Source organism: Saccharomyces eubayanus, chromosome XVI (assembly GCF_001298625.1).
Source record: "Saccharomyces eubayanus strain FM1318 chromosome XVI, whole genome shotgun sequence".
Classification (NCBI taxonomy): domain Eukaryota; kingdom Fungi; phylum Ascomycota; class Saccharomycetes; order Saccharomycetales; family Saccharomycetaceae; genus Saccharomyces; species Saccharomyces eubayanus.
This window is the reverse complement of record NC_030975.1, coordinates 793,792-814,053: the sequence shown is the minus strand read 5'-3', so window position 1 is coordinate 814,053 and position 20,262 is coordinate 793,792. Positions and strand designations below refer to the sequence as shown.

The following is a 20,262-nucleotide window of genomic DNA, read 5'->3' as shown; positions in this document are numbered from 1 at the left end:
ATTGCGTATTCCTTTTCAAGAGTGTTCGTGTTTCGCAATTAGGTCTGTTGTTTTTTTAAGTTTTGTTGCTGTAACATATTAGGTTAACAAAGTAAGGTAGTGCAAATTATTAAACATTAGTATAAGCATTAGGTATTAAATATTATTTTGATTGTTGAATTAAATTTTCATTATAGTACACTTCGAGCGTTTTCATGACATCAAGTTCTTTTCTTCAATTGGTGAAGAACTCCATAAGAGAGCACAGCATGCCTCTCCACATTAAGATTCTGAGAATGCCTCTTAGCCACCGCGGTCTAATCTTATATAGCAAGACACCGCAATTGTCACCCATAAGTTCTGTCGTTTCAGCGTCTAAGCCCTCAGCTTTCTTGATCAATCTCCTAGCAGGGCACCCGCCGTTCCAAAAATTCCATTTTTTCACCCCACCACATAGATTCAATCTATCCATCTTCTTGAATAGGGGCCCGCGGGGGCCTCCAATATATTTCCATTGACCTAAACACCATTTTTGTCTTGGATCCTTCGAGGGTAGTTGCTTATTACCCCAACCTCCTTGGAAATGTAACCAATCTAAGCCCAGAGATTCTTCTCTCTCTGTGGAAGGGGTCACAGTTTTACCGTCAAAAGTGTAGGAATAAAAGTTCAAAGACGGATCCCACAATGGCCCGCGATCGGTAAAATCGCTCAAGGGCATGAAAAAAAAGGGAATGTCGTGTGCATGCTGTCCGACGGAAGCGTAATTGGCATGAGTGCCTCTCGCACTAAAAATCAGCGGTCTTTGGAGTATGGTGTCCTCGTCAAATTTGTCATCTTGCTGTTTTCTTTTGGTCAGCTTCTTGAATTTTTCAACAGCTTCGTATCTGTAGCCGGTACCACTGGAATGCGCGCTCATCCAAAAGTACTTTGGTACACCATTGTGAAACCTGACCAAAGAGTGTTCCCAGTCACCGACGTGACTGCCCCAGGGACCCTGGCCCATGATGAAGGGACCATGGTTGAACGGGTAGAAGAAAAACCAAAATGCGTCGACCCATCCGTTACCCTTGTCGACCACGAACAGGACTGCAGGCGCCTTGGGGTTGTGGCCTGTTCCGTATTCTGGCGGGTGGCCCAGCAACCACTTGGGATCTTTGTCGAAATCATCCGAACTTGTCAAAAACACGTCGCTACTAGGAATACGGGTCTCAGTTCCATTGGCCAGCAAGTCTGCGCTGTATTCCGCCTTTAAATCATGCAGCGTCAAGTTTTCATGAGTAGGTATGAAATTGCCATGTTTGTCTTTGATTTGGAAGTTTTGCACAAACTCGGCAATATCCGAGGGCCAGTACTTCTCTTCGCTATACAGATGAACTAAGGGACAATGATCGATGACATAAGACGGGATTTCTCCCGGGACATGCAAAGATCTCTGATCTTCTGTAACATCCGAGGGGTTTAGTATGGGCGGCAATCGATTGTCGAATTGAGCATTGCTGTGCTGCGACGTGGATGTGTCTCTTTTCATTAATGGCTCCAATGGATCGTAGTCTTCCAAGGGCGGAAGGACGAGCGCGTCTACCACGCTTACGACCATTATCAAGAACCATAGCAATATCTGCGATGTTACGCAACGCATTCGCTAATGGATGTTTAATTGGTATTACTAATTTTTGTCCTTTGGTTAAAAGCGCTCTTGATCTTTCTACTTCTCGACATCTACATCAGAAATTAGAGAAACAGGGATTAGTAGCTTTATTATAAACTAGAGGAAATATTGTGTAGATTTAAGATTTCAATTCACATTTTTCGGAAACTTTTTTTTTCCTTGTTTTTTTCTTCACTTGGTTTGGTATACAACTACGTAGAGAGTATATCTCGCATCTCTCATATGCGCTACGCTTTCCTGCCAAAGAAGGGTTCTTTCCTTATTATTTCTTTTTTTTCTCCCGCCTGCCTTGCTCATCACGCGGAATACGGAGTCACAAAACCTTAATAATGCGCTCTTTTTTTATTTTATTTTATTTTATCTCTGTCTTCCTCCCAACTCCGCCATAGCCGTATAACTGAATCGAGATATAAAGTATTTCTATTCTTCCGAGAGCAAATACTTTCCTGGGCGTCCGCTATACGATTTCTGACGGGCCAGTGGAATCGTATGCCCAAAGGAGTAACTTAATTACCTGTTCTACAAGCCCGATTGAGACATGATCCTGCATTCTCCCGAAGAGGCCACATGATAATATACATGTGCGCTCCCACGACGCTTTCTGTGCCCCCCCGAGGCCAAAAAGCGCAACCAACCAAAAAAAAAAAAAAAAATGCCGCGGAGCCGGGTGAGCACCCCGGGCGGGTAACAAAATACCGAAGCATTTTCAAGCTGTGCCCGACACCCCATACTAAATGTGTTCGCAGACACTGCGCTATCTATGGCCCGTGTGCCCAGATGCAATGGGTGCAGGTTACCGGGCTCATAACTCACCTGGGTGTGCCTGGCGAGGGGTTTAAAGAGGTCCAAACGGACCAGCCGGGCTTGGCCGCTGCGGTAGTCTCTGAGCCCAACGGATCGGAATAGCTTACTCGTCTCGCCCAAACGGGGAAAGGGGAAAACAAAAACAAAAACAGAACGGCGTAGTTTCCGGCAGCCATGATGATCCCTGATTCATAGAGCCATTTTTTTCATCTTTTTCTTAATGCATTTTTTCGTTTTGGATCTGCGCAAAACGTGGTGGAGCTGGCTCGTTTCTTTTATATATCTTGCAAACGTTCGTTGCCCAACCATCTAAACTTTCCTGGCGTGTACCCTTCTACCGGCTCTTTTTAATTTCTCTCTTTTTGCGTAAGCACATTTTTTTTTGTAGTCAACTTAGCCTAGCAATTGTTAACCTTCCGTTACTCGTACTAATCCAACAGGCGAATACGAAATCCAGGTGTTTGCTTTTTTATCTCTGCGTGTGTTTTATAATTCGGATATCGTTGATTGATCTAGTCATTTTCTATTCCTTCTTTTCTCGTTCAGCTCTCTCTGTCTTTTCGTTTATTCTACCCATCTAATCCTTTAATTTCCATACCCGTAATTATACATTAATTTTGATCATAGTATTTCATAATATCAATTCTTTGTTCCTATTTATTTCATTTAATCTGCATTAATACTCGCCTTCCAGCCAAAAATAAACAGAAATGAACAGACAGGAATCCATTAATTCGTTCAATTCAGACGAAACATCGTCGCTGTCTGATGTGGAAAGCCAGCAGCCGCAACAGTATATCCCTTCAGAAAGAGGCTCCAAGTCCAATATGGCTCCCAACCAATTGAAGCTGACACGGACAGAAACCGTGAAGACCTTGCAAGACATGGGTGTGAGCTCCAAGGCCCCAATTCCTGACGTCAATGCTCCTCAATCCAGTAAGAACAAGATTTTCCCAGAGGAATACACTCTAGAAACCCCCACGGGGTTGGTCCCCGTGGCCACTCTGCATTCGATAGGTAGAACGTCGACTGCAATCTCTCGTACAAGAACAAGACAAATCGATGGTGCGTCTTCGCCCTCTTCGAATGAAGACGCTTTGGAAAGCGACAATAACGAAAAGGGCAAAGAAGGCGACTCTAGCGGTGCCAACGATGAGGCACCAGATCTAGATCCAGAAATCRAGTTTGTCACTTTTGTCACTGGTGATCCGGAAAACCCTCACAACTGGCCCGGATGGATCCGTTGGACCTATACCGTGCTGCTATCCATCCTGGTTATTTGCGTTGCCTACGGGTCCGCTTGTATCAGTGGTGGGCTGGGAACCGTCGAGAAAAAATACCACGTCGGTTTGGAAGCTGCTATTTTATCGTGTTCCTTAATGGTCATCGGTTTCTCCTTGGGTCCTTTGATCTGGTCTCCAGTCAGTGACTTGTACGGTAGAAGAGTCGCTTACTTCGTGTCTATGGGTCTTTATGTCATTTTCAACATTCCTTGCGCATTGGCCCCAAATCTAGGTTGTCTTTTGGCCTGTAGGTTTTTATGTGGTGTCTGGTCCTCCTCCGGCCTATGTCTCGTTGGTGGGTCCATCGCCGATATGTTCCCCAGTGAAACTAGAGGTAAAGCCATCGCTTTCTTTGCCTTTGCTCCTTATGTTGGTCCCGTTGTTGGTCCATTAGTCAATGGTTTCATTTCCGTTTCCACCGGCCGTATGGACCTGATCTTCTGGGTCAACATGGCCTTCGCAGGTGTTATGTGGATCGTGGCCTCTGCTATTCCAGAAACATACGCTCCCGTTATCTTGAAGAGGAAAGCTGCCAGATTAAGAAAGGAGACCGGTAACCCCAAGATCATGACTGAACAAGAAGCTCAAGGTATCAGTATGAGTGAAATGATGAGAGCTTGTTTGTTAAGACCTCTATACTTTGCTGTCACTGAACCAGTCTTGGTTGCTACTTGCTTTTACGTGTGTTTGATTTACTCTCTGTTATATGCGTTCTTCTTCGCCTTCCCTGTCATTTTCGGTGAATTGTATGGTTACAAGGATAACATTGTCGGATTGATGTTTATTCCGATTGTTATCGGTGCTCTCTGGGCCCTAGCCACTACCTTCTACTGTGAAAACAAGTATCTAGCAATCGTCAAACAACGTAAACCTACACCCGAAGATCGTCTGTTGGGTGCCAAGATCGGTGCTCCATTCGCTGCTATTGCGCTTTGGATTTTAGGTGCCACTTCTTACAAACATATTATTTGGGTCGGGCCAGCTTCTGCCGGTTTAGCTTTTGGTTATGGTATGGTGTTGATTTACTATTCGCTAAACAACTATATCATTGATTGTTACGTCCAATATGCATCCAGTGCTTTGGCCACAAAGGTCTTCTTAAGATCTTGTGGTGGTGCTGCCTTCCCATTGTTTACCATTCAAATGTACCACAAATTGAACTTACACTGGGGTTCTTGGTTATTGGCTTTCATCTCTACTGCTATGATTGCTTTACCTTTTGCATTCTCTTACTGGGGTAAAGAATTGAGACATAAATTGTCCAAGAAAGATTACTCCATTGACAGTGTTGAATAAGAATAACGATACTACGAATCAAGCATAGCCACCAAAGTCATATTATCAATGGTGACTAAAAAAACAACCAAGCAAACTATCAAAACAATCATGCATTTTCCCCCCTTTACCCAACAGTAATGTATATATATAATTTTTATGTATTTTTTATCCTTTCTCTATTGTTCTTCTTTCGTTATGTCCATTATTGCTATTTCTGACAATGCATTGACCTTGAACCATTAAGCAAAATCCATCAAAAAACAAATTATATAGAAAAAAACAACACTTTATATCTCAACACGCAAATATTTTATTCCCATTCGTTCTTCTACTTTTCAGAATAATTCATTCCCGACATTTCCATTTTCTCTAATTTGACCGAAAAATGACAAATTGATCGACATCTACCCAGCCAATAAAAAGGGTCCCCATTTCTAACTTTGACACCTGCGTAACGGTAACAACAGGCTTTACATCAGAGTTCATTAATACAACATCAAGTGTCCTCGTTGATTGCTTGAAATGATCACCAATAGGCGTATTTTAAAATCTTTTGAGGAGATAAACCATTCCTTAGAGGAGTCTTTACAGGATGTTACATTTGACTTACAACAACAATTAGTTCAAGATGACAATAAAGAAAATGGAGAGCTAGCAAAACTGCAAGACCAATTGCAACAGGTCAGGTCTATTGTTGAGAAAGTTTGCGTTTCGATTAAGAGCGACGATGTTGAATCCTACTGCTCAATATCTTTTGATTCGTTATACAATATATGCAAAGACATTGCAGATCCTTCGTCCTTTGAAGATGGGGATTTGCAATATCTTGTGAGTCAAGCCATATTTGAATACGTCATCTTATTGTGTTACTATTCAGTAACCAATGAATGTGTCCAAGGTTTACCAGCCGTGTACGAAGCCGAACAATACTATAAGACGATTAGTGATTCAACATTAAGATCATTACTTTATTGTTTACAAAATTCAGTGTCAACTTTACGAAGTTTATTTCAAGATGTTCAAAAGAAAATATATAGGAAAAATCAGCTACACCAAACATGGTCACTACGAGCTTTATTGTTAGATTTATTAGAAGAGGTACGTCCAACAATAAATAAGTTTATGGTAGTTCGAAACTTTAGATTTGTTGGGTTGCCAAAGAAACCGCTTGAAATAGCTTCATTTGCTTCCGACATTCCGCGCGGCGTAGTTCATGAAAGGCTAGATATAATCAATCGGTCATCAAAGAACTATACTATCAAACTGGGCCATTTGATTGCCGAATTTGCTCAACCGGCAGACGCAGATGACAAACTGCAACTACCAAACTACGAAAGACGTCTACAATCTTTGCAGAGCTTCTTTGGGTTATCGGCGTCTGACACAAATTTAACAGATATCGTACAACGTTCAGCTAAGTTTCATAGAGATCATCCGCTGAAAAAGTTCACCAAACCAAGCATATTGACCAGATACTGGCCTTCGATGTTGTTATGTCTTTTGTATGGTCCGTCATCGATTATGACTATATGGAATTCTCGTTACGTTATTCAAGACTTCATTAGAAATAATGTTGTTGATTTTGCCAAGGGACTGGTATTGAATTGGTTATGGACTCCTCTAAAACAAGTTTGGTCCACTGTGAGACATGATGAAGGAAGTGCCATTTCAGTCACATCACAAGAAACTTTAAACTCTGATATGGATTCTCTGACTAGAATGATTGTTAGCTTTGTTGTAGATAATAGTAACTCGGCTTCCGATCAAACCATAGACCCTATTCTGTTAAGCAGCAAAGTAGAACACGGTGATTTGACAGAATTCATGGAAATTTATGAATCACAATTGCACCATCCAATTAAAAATATAGCCACAGGTGGTCTAGTAAGATCATTATTGATTCAACTACAAAAAACAAAAGTGGATGGGTCTATGGCGTTGAATGGCATTGATAAAATGTTAAAGTCACAACAGTTAGTATTTGGAGTCGTAGCATTATCCCCAGCTCTAGTAATACTGTATTCAGTTACTGTGGCATTGAAAAGATTCATTAAGTTGGGCAACATATGGTCCAATGTAAAACGTTACAAAGAACAAATCAGCATAAGTTTAAATAACGTGGAAAGGATTTTGAATTACTCTGACCAAGGAGCAGACTCCAATGAAGAGCATTTAAACCAAGGGCTATTAGTGATAGAGGTCTCCAATTTATATAAATTGGGAAGTTACTTAATTCCACATTCAAGAAGGAAGGAGTGGTTCAGAGATGTGGAAGAGTTGGTGGATACTGACCTTGACTCCAAAGCTCACCTTAATGTCGTTGACAGAATATACCATGTCTACGGTAGATTTTTGATTTATTAAAGTACAACACGCTAAGCTTCGAAAACAGGAAAATAGATATTCACGTGGCTTTTGTATAATCTTAAATAGGAAAGGAAACCCAACCTGAATTTCGAATACTTTTGAAAACACAAAAAGCTGGATTACGGGTCCACGTACAAGTTGTGGTATCAAAAATCTGCCTTAGTAGGATAGGTTGGTATTCGTTAAAAAAAATGATATATAAAATTCATACTCACTAGAAATATAAAGAAAGCAATGTTAAAAACAAGTAATACTCGACCCGGTTTATGAGACACCCACAATTACAGATATCAGCTGGGTGAAAAGGACAGATGCAAAGAAACGCAGGGCTTAAAAAATACTGTTCACGATATCCGACCCGATACTAGCACCTGCACCAAAGATGGCAGCGTTACCCAACTTGCTACCAAAGCTCTTTAAATGATTATTTGACGAGCTTTGTTGTTGTTGAGGAGGAGGAGGTTGTTGTGGCTGTTGTTGCAGCTGCTGTGGTGGTTGTTGGTAGTAGTTAGTGGAAGGTGGGGGGAATGGTTGTTGTTGATAGGATGACACATTACTATTCTGGGTTGGGATTTGTTGTAATTCTTGAGCTTTATATTGTGGAGGTGGTGGGAGGCGTTGTTGCGCATCGGAATCAGAGAAAACTGGCTTGACGTAGTTGGCGGGAAAAATACCGGTGCGACCATTACAGCTACCTTTATACCACTCTGGAGATAATTTTTCCAAGAGCTGGACCTTGTCACCTTGTTTCAAGCCCAAATCGCCATCTTGTTGAGGATCAAACTGGTAAAGGGCTTCTACGTATTCCAAAGAAGCCGAATTAGAACCACGAGGGGCACTGGAGGGATCCCATTTCAATGGTAGGCTCTTATTTATCTGATCAAAAACGTCATTCGAGATGACATTCGACTCTTTTAGAAAATCTAATTCTGTTCTGATGTTGGTTAGAGAACGATTGACCAATGAAGCAGACATTTGTGGAAAATTGTGTGTTCTTTTTTTTCTATCTCGTTTGTGCAGATGCGGTGATTTTTCCTATTGTCTCAACAGCTTCGGTTTTCCATTATATATGCAGCTTACGAAAATCATCCCTAACTCGAAGGAGGCTCGGTTGGTCACGCCTCACGAATTCGATGAATAAAGAAGCGTCTGGTATATTGGTGAATTTGAGGCAATGCAGAGGGGACCCTGTGACGGGGCGCTTCTTCCAGCATCTGGAATGCGTGACTAAGCCATGCGGTGCCTTGTCTTGTCTTGTAACCGTTTCACATGATAGAACCGACCATTGAGTAGCCCAGGACCACGTCAAAAAGGATCTGAACCACTGCGCAACAAAGTGGGATCCAGGTGGACATAGAAAACAGTCCAGATCTGTAGATGGCGCCTATCAGGAATCCCATGATTGTACCCGCTGTCAGGCCCTGCACGCCGCCAAAAGTGACGTACATGACGAAAATCCATATACTACCAGCTTTTTTCCTATGCGTGAGGCTTGCGTACAGACCAGTAGCCACGTAGAATGCACCGTTAAAGATCAAGGTCCAGTAGAGTGAAAACTTCCAAATGTCCGTGATATAGTATAAGAATGCGGTGTTATACCGCGAGCTGTTGATGGGCCAGTACAGAGATGGGAACTTCGGCGTTATGTAGCCGACCGGAATATCATTGTTTGTGATAAACGATCTGTGTTCGAATGCGGCAACACGACGCCCTACTTGTTAGTACTTGTTTGTGCATGTTATTTGCTTCTGGCGGAGATGCAATAGGCGCATCCGGCACAGGTAACTAGCGGCACATACCTCATGATATGTCAGGGAAGGGAGACTGGCGTTGTCTAGAGCGGATTACATGTCAAAGATGTGTCATAAAAACAAAAGCATCAATTGTGTATATCTTGCGGCTTCTATTATTTTCCTAGTATTTCTTCGGCAAGGGAAAAAGGAAAACATACATACAATGAAAAAAAGAGAGATGAAAATAAAAGCAAGAGATAGAGATGATGAGCGACAGAGGAGGGGTAAAGCAGTCCGGCAGTACAGGAACCATGCGTCGAAATGGGGTATGGCAGGAGTTCAAGACGCCCGCAGGCAAAAAGTACTATTACAACAAGAACACGAAGGAATCTCGATGGGATAAACCAGATTTCAAGAAGGCACTCGGTGTGCAAAACAGTGCAAAAACGCCTCAGGCAGAGAGAAAGCCCATGTTTGCATTGGAGCTGATCGACCATTGGTACTTGATAATATGCAATGATGGTACAAAGTTCTACTATAACGGCGAATCCAATACGTCTAAATACGAAATCGACGAAGAGGGCGCTGGCCAGTGCGCAGCGTTGGTAAAATCGTTGGACAAGGAAAAACTGATCCTCTTAATCGGCATAGCCAGAGGGTACAACGTAAGAGAGGAGGACGTGGACCAGATCTTTGAATCACTGAACGAAGAGATCGATCTATTCAAAAAAAACCAAGTGGAAGAAGAAGACGAAAAAGAGGACGAGCCAAACGAAGAGGCGGGTGACGCAGAGGCAGAAACACCACCTCAGACAAATTCCGCAGGGCTTGTCAGCGGGTATGGCTCGTCCTCAGAGGAGGAGGAGCCGGCGAACGAAGATACAGATATAATCGACGACCTGAACCAGATCGATTCCGGCGACCTCAACGAGCGCGGCCTGTTTTTCCAGCTGTTGGACAGGTACGAGCTGGACAAATTCTCCACGTGGTCATTGCAATGCAAGAAAATCGAGAACGATCCGGATTTCTACCAGATTAGCGATGCCGCGGTCCGCGAAAGCCTCTTCGAAGAGTGGTGCGCCAAGGAAAGCGGCAGCGGCAGCGAAAGCGAGGACGGCGCTGACCTGCTGGAGCCAACAAAGTTCCACTACTTAGCGCAGATAGTCGCCAAAGCGGAGATCGCGCCCGACTGCATTCCGCAGGATATCAGGAAGCAACAGAGGGCGCTGTTCAAGGCGTACAGGGTCAAGGAGTACGTGCCGTCAAAGCGGGACCAGGACCGGTTCGTGTCGCAGCTATTGTTCTATTACAAAACGTTCAGTTTGGACCAGCGAAGGGAGATCTTCCAGGAATTTCTGCGGGACCATGAGCGAGACTTTGCATGCGCGGTGCAAACGTTGCGCCAAGACAAGGGCCTTATCAGCCGTTGGCGGGCATTACTCGCAGCAACGGCCGCTGACGGTGCCAGCGTGGAGGACGCGCTGCTGAGGATCGAACACCGGTGTGGCGTGGGCGCCATAGCCTTGGCGGATCCGCGCTACTACGTGGTGGGTATTTTGGACAAGACCGCGGGCTGGGTGCGATGGCTAGCCGCCGAGGATGGACCCCGCAGCCGGGTGGCCCCGGCTGCGGATGCGGGTGCGGCCGCGGGGCCGTGTGGCCGATAAATCCGGAATGAGAAGGGCAGACGAGGGGAACAAAGAGGGATTAAGCTCGCGCACCTGGTACAATCGTGACCGAGTGGATGTGGTGATGGCAACCAGGACACACGCGACCATGCAGTTACGGCATGGTCGTCTTCTAGTCCATGTATCGGTATGGGGCTGCGGGCTGCACATTATATCGGATCGCCGCTTATAAGAGCAGGTGCATTTGTCGGACTTAAGTTGTTTCTTGTGTTCCTTACTCTCTGGCATGATTGCTTCCTTTGTATGTATGTCTGTATTTCAGTAGTAGTATAAGAAAGAAACAGACTCATTGCGCCCAGACGCACACACACTCTTACATACAAGCACACACACACACACACACACACACACACACACACATATAAAAGATGATTATATTGAGAAAAACTGAGATTAGGGGGCTGTCCTCTGCAAGGATAAGGAGCACCATGATATTCGCTAGCGTACAGAGGCGGACGCTCACCAGGCTGGTGAATCCCATAAGACAGCAGCATCAGCAGATCTCCAAGCAAAGGAACTCCAAGCTCTTCAAAAACGTGCATTTCTACGATTTCAGGTCGCTGCCCAAGGTGCCCACCACTCAATATCTGGAGGCTAGGGAGCTAACCCGGGACATCCTGTACAGCGGGTACAGGCCTGTGATGTACCCAGTGAAGGAAAACCCCTTATTCAGAGACAAGAAGAAGAAGTCTCTGCAGATGCTCCTAGCATCCGACGAGGAGCCTGCCACGGTGGCCAAGAAGGCCACGGCAAAGGACGAGCATAAAAACGTATTGTTTGGCGAGCGTGGCACAGGCGGTATAATGTCCGGTGGCGTAAACGGCACGTGGAAGTACAACCCGACGGTGCCCAACGAGCTGCTGCCCTACAACTGGTGGTCTACGTCCAGTATGGGGATGGAGTATTTCCCTGAGTGGAAAGACGTCCCTTCATACATGATGAGGAAGTTGAAACCCTTTGATAGAGCACTACAACTACAGTCAAAACTCAGTAACAAGAAAAAATAAATACGGTACTTAGCATATACATATGGAATAGTTTTTTACAGCACGATACGTACATAAAAAAACAGATTATGATTTTAGGGAAAGAAAAGACACAAGGCGTGTGGGAGTACAGATAGGACAGGACTTGCATCGAAATGGTGGGCGGTATAGAAAGAGGGAGAGATACTTTAGTTAGATAGATATAATAGTATGAAAAGATTAAAAATTAAAATATTAGAAGAACAAATTATAATAGAAGGGGGGGGGTGAATTATAATAATATTAATATTAGTAGAAATAAGGCTTCTTCGCCGTTCTTATTTGCAGGAAGAAGCGCCTATGTTTTTTTTTCTTGGTATTCTTTTTTGTTTTTTTTGTTGTTTTGGGTTTTCTTTGGGGTATGTTTTTTTCATTTTTTCGAAATACGGGGAAGAGATTCGAATGGAGTGTAGGAAAATGGCAGTTTCCTGCCCTTTTCTCCTTCCCTTACTAGTTAAGTAATGGTGTCCATTTATTATATTTTCTAATTGTAGCATATACTAAATTGGATGCATTTTCAATTAAACTTGGGAAATGGTTGGGACACCGACTTGGCCAGTTCTTCTTCTCTTGGAGAAAGAACCAGAGCCGAAGGCACCGTTGGAGATCATGTTGAAAACAGACATGAGGGTCTTGGCCAAGAAGATGGCACACGAGAAGTAAAGGAATGCAACAGCGGCTTGAGACTCTCTACATCTGTTAGCAGAACCTTGAGTGATACTGTTGCTTAATAGGTACGACTGGTTTCTACAGGAGTGAGCTCTGATACCGACGGCTAACACGGTACCGGCGGTAAACGTGAAAACGAAATTCAAAAAGTCAAGTGAAAACAAAATTAGCGGCCATGCCAATGGTTCAAAGAAATTGGCAAAGACACCGTACAATGAATCGGTGACTATAGCATATGCAACGGCAAACATACAATAGTTTATTCTTGAACTATTGCCACTCTCGGTGTTCAACAATGAACTGATCAGAGCAATGGAAATGACCAGAAATATAAAATTTATTATACGCAGAATGTTATCGACTGGGGCTAGCATTGTGAGTTTATATTATCGGCTGGTGTAAAAAAAAGTGTGTTTAACTGCTTTTTCTTTATTAGAATGTGTGAAGAAGTGTTTATTCTGTTAGAATGCGCGATAGAGGAAAATAACTAAAAAAAGTAAGGCCTTTTCAAAATATTTTTCTTTTCTTGGTGTGTTGTAAACAAAGTAATTAAAAAAAAAAAACCGTTAAAAAAAATACGGACTTGAGAAGAAGGAAAAAACAATCTTAATTAAAAAACGACGACTCTTTTATAAAAGAAAAGCTGACAGAAGATTGGGGCCAATGAATTTATAGGGGTATATGAATTTTCTATATACATATATGAGGAAGAGGGGAGAGAAGAAGAAGTAGTAAGGAAAAAAAAAAAAACCAAAACAATTCTAGTCTATTCCGGCAAGGCAGCGCACTGTTCATTGGTTTCTAGGAGGGGGGCGATCACTTTTACGCTTTGGGCAATTAGATTATGACGCAGAGGCCCGCGGACAAGGGGTTTGCGATGAGCCTTTAAAGAAGCTTTGGGCCTGCTACAGGGGAACACCCCTACAACGTCACAGACGGTCGTGAGCTAAATAGGCCGAATACTGAGATGCGGCCGTTAGGATGGGTGGTATTTTCGGGCCCCCGTCCGCATTGGGAAATATCAAAACAGTAGGGACACGCACCCTTACATCATCTGGCTGTGCGCCAGGGTAACGCATGGATATTCTGTCCGAAACTCGGACTATCAAGCACTAGAGTGTAATGGGCAAGGCGTGCTAGGGAGGCCCATGTTGAAGGTGCCTCTCCAGTAAGTGAGTTTGATGAGCGTTGTAGGGATATAGAAACGGCTTGAAGAGGAGAAGGGAGGAAGGGGGGCGGTTTATGCAACTACTGTATGTAGAAAGAAGGGCTATAGGAAAAGACGGGAGGATGCAGCGGCTTTTCTGATTCGGCAATCGAGTTCCGTGGGAGAGCCGCATATTTCCTTTCGGCTGCTCCCTTTGCCACCGCGGCCCGGAAAAGCTTATTTTTTTTGTGTGGTTTACACCGATGAGCAAGACGGCGTTAACGTGGAGGGTCAGGTCAAGCTTAAAGAGACAAAGGGAAAGAATTTGGTGCTACGTATTCTGATGATTTTGTTTTTTTGGCTGCTCTCAATTATCTGTTTGAGGAAAAGATATGAGGTTTGAGTATGCAGAACAGGTTGAGTCGGCATGAAAGAACAAAAAAAAAAGGAGGCCAAAAAGCAAAAGGATTTTGCGAGCCAACCATAACCCTCTTTACCCAACAGGTGAATTTAATGAATAAATTATGGATTTGCTGCCTTCGTTTACATATTTCATATGAAGAAGCAAGGGATCTTTTGAAATGTGGGTGAGAAATGTATCGCTTATGCGCCCACTTACGTTATAGTTCAACTTATATACACAATTCTTGCAAAATGTGTTCTGAGGGCCTGGGCTCTTGAAATGCAAAGACAATTGAGCAGTGCTGTGCGGTTGACGTTGACTGTGGTCTGAAACTCGTCAGGCGATATCCATGGAAAGAATGGGCGGTTAGTATTAGTATATAGCGAGTTTTCCTATGCATCGCTTTCAACGGTGATGGCGTCCGTCCCCTAGAACGTTAGTTGGCTTTTTGGCACGCGATATATCTTCCAGTTTTTGCCTACCTTTTCATCTAGTATCTAAGAGGTTGTTATATAATCAAGAAAAAAAAGCAGCTATTACAATACGTGTATATTCACTTAGAAGTTGAACAAAACGCACTAATTATTCAATTGACTAGTAAAACTCAGCGTAAAATGTCTGGTTATTTTTCAGGATTTTCTTTGAATAAGATCACCGATTCGATTGCTACCGCTGCTCACAAAACTCAAGACACCTTGAACTCTGCGTTGGCAAATGCGAACGTGAACTTGAACGATCCGCAAACAAGATTGTCTATCAAATCGCGCACAAGATTTGTCCAAGAATCATTGGGCACTGTATCTGATATAAGCAAATTACCACCACAGTACCAATTTTTGGAGAAGAAAAGCGATTCTTTGGAGAAAGTTTGTAAGAGGATTTTGCTAGTGTCTAAGACATTCGAAGTGGAAGGCTACGACTATCCGCCAAATTTAACGGAAAGTATTTCGGATTGGTGGTCCCTTAATAAAGACGGATGGTTTGGCTCTAAAAAATCGGAACACGCGAGTAAAAAGAAGGATTCCAACCATGATGATGCATTTTTGCCAAGGTCCTTTGCCCAGGCAATTTCGAAAGCAGCTGTTGATTGTGAATTCGAATTCAAAAACTTAGAACAGAACGAAAAGGCAGAATTGAAGCAGAAAAAGGAGTCCAAAAAAGCCGCACAGGAAACAGATGAACAAGAAGAAGACGAAGACGAAGAGGAGGAAGATGAAGATCTATCAAATCTAATCAAAGTTTTCGACTCATGGTCAACATGTTACAAAAACATCGATGAAGGCAAAGCGGAAATGGATTCTATGATGATTAAAGAATTCAACAAAAAATTAGAAAAATTGATAAACGAGGACTTTAAGAAGGTTCATGACTTACGCAGAAAAGTAGAAGAATCAAGACTTAAGTTTGATACAATGCGTTATGAAGGCAAGTCAAAAGAAGAACAATCGAGAGCTCAAAAGGATGAAACCTCAAAGGAGGCCGACAACAACGACAACACTGCAAACCCTAAACCCTTAGAGGATGCTCTCACTACTGAAAATAAAACAGGAGAGGAAAACCAAACAAAGGTTCCTGAAGAAGAACCAAAAAAGGTGGAAAACGAGGTCGCCACTGCCGATGATAGTGTTACGAACGAAAATCCAAAACAACAACCAGCTAATCAGCCATCAATTGAAGATTCCGAAGAAAACAAACTGTTAGAAAAACTGGAAGACGAGTTTGTCTCCAATACTACAGTTGCTGTGGAAACAATGGAAGAAATCACTGACAGTTCTGAAATTTTGAGTTTAGTGAAACTATTTCAAAATTTCCAATTGGTGTATTTCAGACAATGTGTTCAGGAGGTGGAAGCAAACCTGAAGGTTTTAAACGGTATGGAAAACTAGACACAAGTAAATAAATTACCACTTATTAAAATTTGTATATATCTATCTAGCTTTTATATCAGTATACTTTTATGTGATTTTACTCTTTTTTCTTACCACTTTCAGGGTTCGTTTACGCTCGAGCAAATCAGTACCCGAAAAAAAAACCACTGACTGTGGCTGTTATGCAGGGTGCGAAAAAAAAAAAAAAAAAAAAAAAAATTACGGTCACAGCTAGTTTATAAAGGTGTTGTGAAGAAGAAGAGAACATATAGGCGGACTGTCCCATTGTTGAAATATAAAACTCTACCAAATAAAAAAATGTCTATACAAGAGTACACCAAATCCAAGTTACCGTGCTCGATATTGAATATTAAGCCCACAGTTACCACAGACAACAAAGATGCTCCATTGCTGGTGTGGGTCCCTGGTAATCCTGGACTTTTACACTACTATCAAGAGATGATCCATCATTTACATTTGAAGCATCCTGAGTGGGAGATTCTTGGTATATCTCATGCTGGTATGAGTTCGAATGCGCATTCAAATACCCCGATATTTTCTTTACAAGATCAAGTAGATCATCAGGTTGAAGTAATTAATAATTTTTCGCACAAGGACAGAAAAATCATTATCATGGGACATTCGGTTGGGGGCTACATCGTTCAAAAAGTTTGTCTCTCTAACGAGTTGGTCGGTTCTGTAACAAAAGTCGGTTTAATTACTCCAACTGTGATGGATATTCATGCCTCAGAGATGGGCGTTAAGATGACAACGGCATTACATTATGTCCCCGCCTTGGCTCATGTTTTATCACTTATTAGTTATGTTATTTTTTATTGGGTCTTGTCAGAAGGGTTTTCGAAATTAATTATTAACAAATCAATGGGTTGTGGGACCACCGATTCCCGAGCTGTACTGTCCACGAGATTATTCTTGACTCACAGGCAGTTCGTCCGTCAATCGCTCGGACTGGCCTCTCAGGAAATGAAAGAGATAACCACTAACTGGGAGTTTCAAGATAAATTTATAAACTACTGCGAAGAGAACGAGATTTTTACTTGGTTTTTGTTCAGCACTAAAGACCATTGGGTTACTGATGAAACTAGAAAACATCTTTCACATTACTATCATGATAAAGTCAAGCAAGAAAAGTTAAGGATTGATGTCACGGACAAGATACCTCATTCTTTCGTGGTGAAACATGCAGAATACGCCGTTAATGCCTTTTTTTAAAGACGCTTTAGCTAATTGTTGCCCACAGATGTGTCAGAAAAGAGTGATGTTGAGGAAATCGCGCTTTTTTCTACTATTTCTTACCAGTTTGGATACAAACTCTCAACGATGGGTACTTTACGAGACGTGTTGTTCCAGCATATTGTTCTCGCATATATCTGCATACATGCACATTTATAAATATACGTGAAAAAAAGCAAACCTTGGACCACTTGTCGTATGGGTGCCCGTGAAAGGCTTTCATTTTGATGGCAGTGAGTAAAGGGTCATCGTCGTTTGGAGGCGTGATCTTCTTCAAAGATTTGGCTTGATGTGCCTAAGCGAGGATTATCGGTCTGCGCGGCTTAGCTGCGGAAACGAAAATAGTGGCACAGAAACGAGCTCAAAAAAAAGTGCGCTAAAGATGTGTGTCATTAGAAACACCTCATTCATCCCTAGCTCATGGCACAGTCGTAAATAAACCGTTTGGTAATCACTGATACCGGGGCAACTAGGCGTATATCCTTAGCCCTGTACCGTTGCTCTGCGTACATATTTTTGCTTCTTTGCTCTTCTTTACTGCTCATCACATATACGACTCATGGGCTAACGTGAGAAAGTAGCACGCCTACCTCTTTGCTATAAATATACCAGTCTACGTAAATAAAGGCTCAGGCTCTATTTTCTGGTTTCTTCAGTGTGTTTTTGTATCTTGAAATTTGAAATAGACCGTGCTTAAACAAGTAACACTTCTACATCAACAACTTATTTATATGAGTACTACTTTCAAAAAGATTAAGCTGATGTTTAAGAGGAATGATAGACAATACCTGCCGAAGTACGGAACTGAAATCAAATCCAAAAATAAAAATACAGTAATAACAAGACATGATCTTCTAATTGCGTACGAAAGAGAGCAAAGGGCCTCGCTGGATAGAAGTAACTCGATTAGAAATGTTCAATTACAAGACAAAAGGTTGGAAAAGCGGACCAAAAGAAACATTTAGGAAGTTGTCCGTATTATCATAATTTGTTACAACAATCGGTAACAAGTATGGGCACAACGCTGTCCAAGGTCATGCTCCAAAGAACCGAGTTTAGTGGAAGATACTATAATTCTAGGAAGTAAAAAAGTCAAGGCAAGAACGATGCTCAACAGTAGTTCGTGCCGAGACGATGTTTAGATGAGCGACGTGCATTTAACTCCTGTGAAATAATTAACTGTTCGAGCTCAGTCGATTAAATATGAAAGATGAGGGAAATTGTCATTAAATTGCTATGAAACAGATTCCTAGTTTTCTCTTTTTACTTCATTTTCTCTATAAAAATATCTATAAAATTATTTCATAGTTTATTGTTTGTGTATTATGTTTAATCAATGTGTTTTTCATGAATTTGAGCGTATCTACCAGAAGGATCTTCAGCACAACCCCAATCAGCCTTTGGAACCCATCTCATGACGGTGTCAGCGACAGTCTTTTGAGGAAACAAGCCGTCAAACTTCAATCTGTACCAGTAAGCTTCCTTAGTGGTTGGGATGTCGGTGCCCCATTCAGCCTTAGGATTGGCGAACATTTCATCGGAAATGACAGCTTCGGCAGTATCCTTTAGACTGTCAATCCAGGAGTAACCAACACCATCGGAAAATTGTTCCTTTTGTCTCCATAAGATTTCTTCTGGCAAGTATGGCTTAGTTTCAGGTTCGTCTGTGGTATCGAAGGCCTTTCTTAAAATGTACTTCTCAATCCGGCCTTCTTTTGGTCTGATCATTTTCTCACTTGGGTCGATGTTCATGCACAATTGCAAGAATTCTCTGTCCAAGAATGGAACACGGGCCTCTAGACCCCAAGCCATAGTAGACTTGTTAGCTCTCAAACAATCAGCCAAGTGTAAGTTCTTAACACGCTGCACAGATTCGGTATGGAATTCCGCGGCAGAAGGAGCTTGCGCGAAATATAGATAACCACCGAAAATTTCGTCTGAACCTTCACCGGAAAGAACCATCTTGACACCTTGAGCCTTGATCTTTCTGGATAGCAAGAACATTGGAGTGGATGCTCTGATGGTGGTGACATCGTAGGTTTCCAAATGGTAGATGACATCGTCCAAAGCGTCTAAACCTTCTTGCAGTGTGAAAGTGTGTTCGTGATGGGTAGAGCCGATAAACTTGGCGACCTTTCTGGCAGCTTGCAAATCTGGAGCGTTTGGCAAACCGATGGCAAAGGAATGGAGACTTGTCCAGCCAGCTGTGTGTAGGTTACCTTCGTCGTCGACACCTGCTAGGTGTCTGGCCTTGTTATCGTAGGTGGATGGTTCCACATCGTTGGTGGCCTTAGCGGTTTCACGGGCAGCGATGGCGGCGATCAAAGAGGAATCTAACCCACCTGACAAAAGAACACCGAATGGAACTTCAGCCATTAATCTCTTTCTAACAGCTTTTTCCAATGAGTGTCTGATAGCCAAGTAGTCTATTGGTGTGGATGGAATACGTTTTTCATCTAACCAGTCTGGGGTGAAGTAACGTGTGATCTTGTCGGTCTTAGAGTCATATACATGGCCCGGTGGGAATGCAGTGATGGTGTCACAATCGTCGGTGAGACATTTTAGTTCAGATGCAAAATAAACGGTCTTTGGGGAAGCAGAAGAGCGGCCCATGTATAAAGTGGTGATACCGATTGGGTCTCTGGCTGCTACGATACGATCTTGCTTGGCATCGTATAGAGTCCAAGCGAACATACCGTCCAAGTACTTAGGAGCATCGATGTCATGCTTCAAGTACATTGGGATGATGGGTTCACAGTCACTTAGCGTCTTGAACTGGTAGTCTGGACATTCTTCTCTTAGCTGAATGTGGTTGTAAATTTCACCGTTAACACATAGCATGTAGTTTTCATCTGGAGAGGTGATTGGTTGAGCACCAGAGTCTAAACCAACAATGGCAAGTCTTTCATGAACGAAAATAGTGGAGTTCTTGACCGCATTGCCGGACCAATCTGGACCACGGTGTCTAATTCTCTTTGATAGTTGTAGAGCCTTTGGTTTGTATCTGTGCACGTCTTCGTGCTTGAAAGCAGCAAAAATACCACACATCTCGAGTTAAGTTAGTGTTGGTATAATAAGCGTATGTACGACTGTAT

General features: G+C 42.6%; 11 protein-coding genes across 11 annotated transcripts; 6 read left to right on the top strand and 5 right to left on the bottom strand.

Moving 5' to 3' along the window:
• Positions 1–214: 214 nt before the first annotated feature.
• TDA6 (Tda6p) lies at positions 215–1,618 on the bottom strand (the record flags this gene model as incomplete). The annotated part of the gene is made up of 1 exon (XM_018368578.1): positions 215–1,618. One exon carries the CDS (start codon positions 1,616–1,618, stop codon positions 215–217), a length of 1,404 nt encoding a protein of 467 aa, XP_018219158.1.
• Positions 1,619–3,162: 1,544 nt separating this feature from the next.
• TPO3 (spermine transporter) lies at positions 3,163–5,031 on the top strand (the record flags this gene model as incomplete). The annotated part of the gene is made up of 1 exon (XM_018368577.1): positions 3,163–5,031. The coding sequence occupies one exon, from the start codon at positions 3,163–3,165 to the stop codon at positions 5,029–5,031; it is 1,869 nt and encodes a 622-aa protein (XP_018219157.1).
• Positions 5,032–5,535: 504 nt separating this feature from the next.
• Positions 5,536–7,377, top strand: NCA2 (Nca2p; the record flags this gene model as incomplete). Its single annotated transcript, XM_018368576.1, has 1 exon — positions 5,536–7,377. One exon carries the CDS (start codon positions 5,536–5,538, stop codon positions 7,375–7,377), a length of 1,842 nt encoding a protein of 613 aa, XP_018219156.1.
• A 333-nt stretch (positions 7,378–7,710) lies between these two features.
• Positions 7,711–8,355, bottom strand: PIN3 (Pin3p; the record flags this gene model as incomplete). Its single annotated transcript, XM_018368575.1, has 1 exon — positions 7,711–8,355. The coding sequence occupies one exon, from the start codon at positions 8,353–8,355 to the stop codon at positions 7,711–7,713; it is 645 nt and encodes a 214-aa protein (XP_018219155.1).
• A 290-nt stretch (positions 8,356–8,645) lies between these two features.
• MAY24 (May24p) lies at positions 8,646–9,184 on the bottom strand (the record flags this gene model as incomplete). Its single annotated transcript, XM_018368574.1, has 2 exons — positions 8,646–9,063; positions 9,180–9,184. The coding sequence occupies 2 exons, from the start codon at positions 9,182–9,184 to the stop codon at positions 8,646–8,648; spliced, it is 423 nt and encodes a 140-aa protein (XP_018219154.1).
• Positions 9,185–11,169: 1,985 nt separating this feature from the next.
• On the top strand, positions 11,170–11,808 carry SUE1 (Sue1p; the record flags this gene model as incomplete). The annotated part of the gene is made up of 1 exon (XM_018368573.1): positions 11,170–11,808. One exon carries the CDS (start codon positions 11,170–11,172, stop codon positions 11,806–11,808), a length of 639 nt encoding a protein of 212 aa, XP_018219153.1.
• Positions 11,809–12,347: 539 nt separating this feature from the next.
• NCE102 (Nce102p) lies at positions 12,348–12,869 on the bottom strand (the record flags this gene model as incomplete). Its single annotated transcript, XM_018368572.1, has 1 exon — positions 12,348–12,869. The coding sequence occupies one exon, from the start codon at positions 12,867–12,869 to the stop codon at positions 12,348–12,350; it is 522 nt and encodes a 173-aa protein (XP_018219152.1).
• A 1,790-nt stretch (positions 12,870–14,659) lies between these two features.
• On the top strand, positions 14,660–15,931 carry DI49_5592 (uncharacterized protein; the record flags this gene model as incomplete). The annotated part of the gene is made up of 1 exon (XM_018368571.1): positions 14,660–15,931. One exon carries the CDS (start codon positions 14,660–14,662, stop codon positions 15,929–15,931), a length of 1,272 nt encoding a protein of 423 aa, XP_018219151.1.
• Positions 15,932–16,231: 300 nt separating this feature from the next.
• On the top strand, positions 16,232–17,146 carry DI49_5591 (bifunctional triacylglycerol lipase/ester hydrolase; the record flags this gene model as incomplete). The annotated part of the gene is made up of 1 exon (XM_018368570.1): positions 16,232–17,146. The coding sequence occupies one exon, from the start codon at positions 16,232–16,234 to the stop codon at positions 17,144–17,146; it is 915 nt and encodes a 304-aa protein (XP_018219150.1).
• Positions 17,147–17,898: 752 nt separating this feature from the next.
• On the top strand, positions 17,899–18,132 carry DI49_5590 (uncharacterized protein; the record flags this gene model as incomplete). The annotated part of the gene is made up of 1 exon (XM_018368569.1): positions 17,899–18,132. The coding sequence occupies one exon, from the start codon at positions 17,899–17,901 to the stop codon at positions 18,130–18,132; it is 234 nt and encodes a 77-aa protein (XP_018219149.1).
• Positions 18,133–18,496: 364 nt separating this feature from the next.
• Positions 18,497–20,215, bottom strand: ASN1 (asparagine synthase (glutamine-hydrolyzing) 1; the record flags this gene model as incomplete). Its single annotated transcript, XM_018368568.1, has 1 exon — positions 18,497–20,215. The coding sequence occupies one exon, from the start codon at positions 20,213–20,215 to the stop codon at positions 18,497–18,499; it is 1,719 nt and encodes a 572-aa protein (XP_018219148.1).
• Between the last annotated feature and the right edge of the window lie 47 nt (positions 20,216–20,262).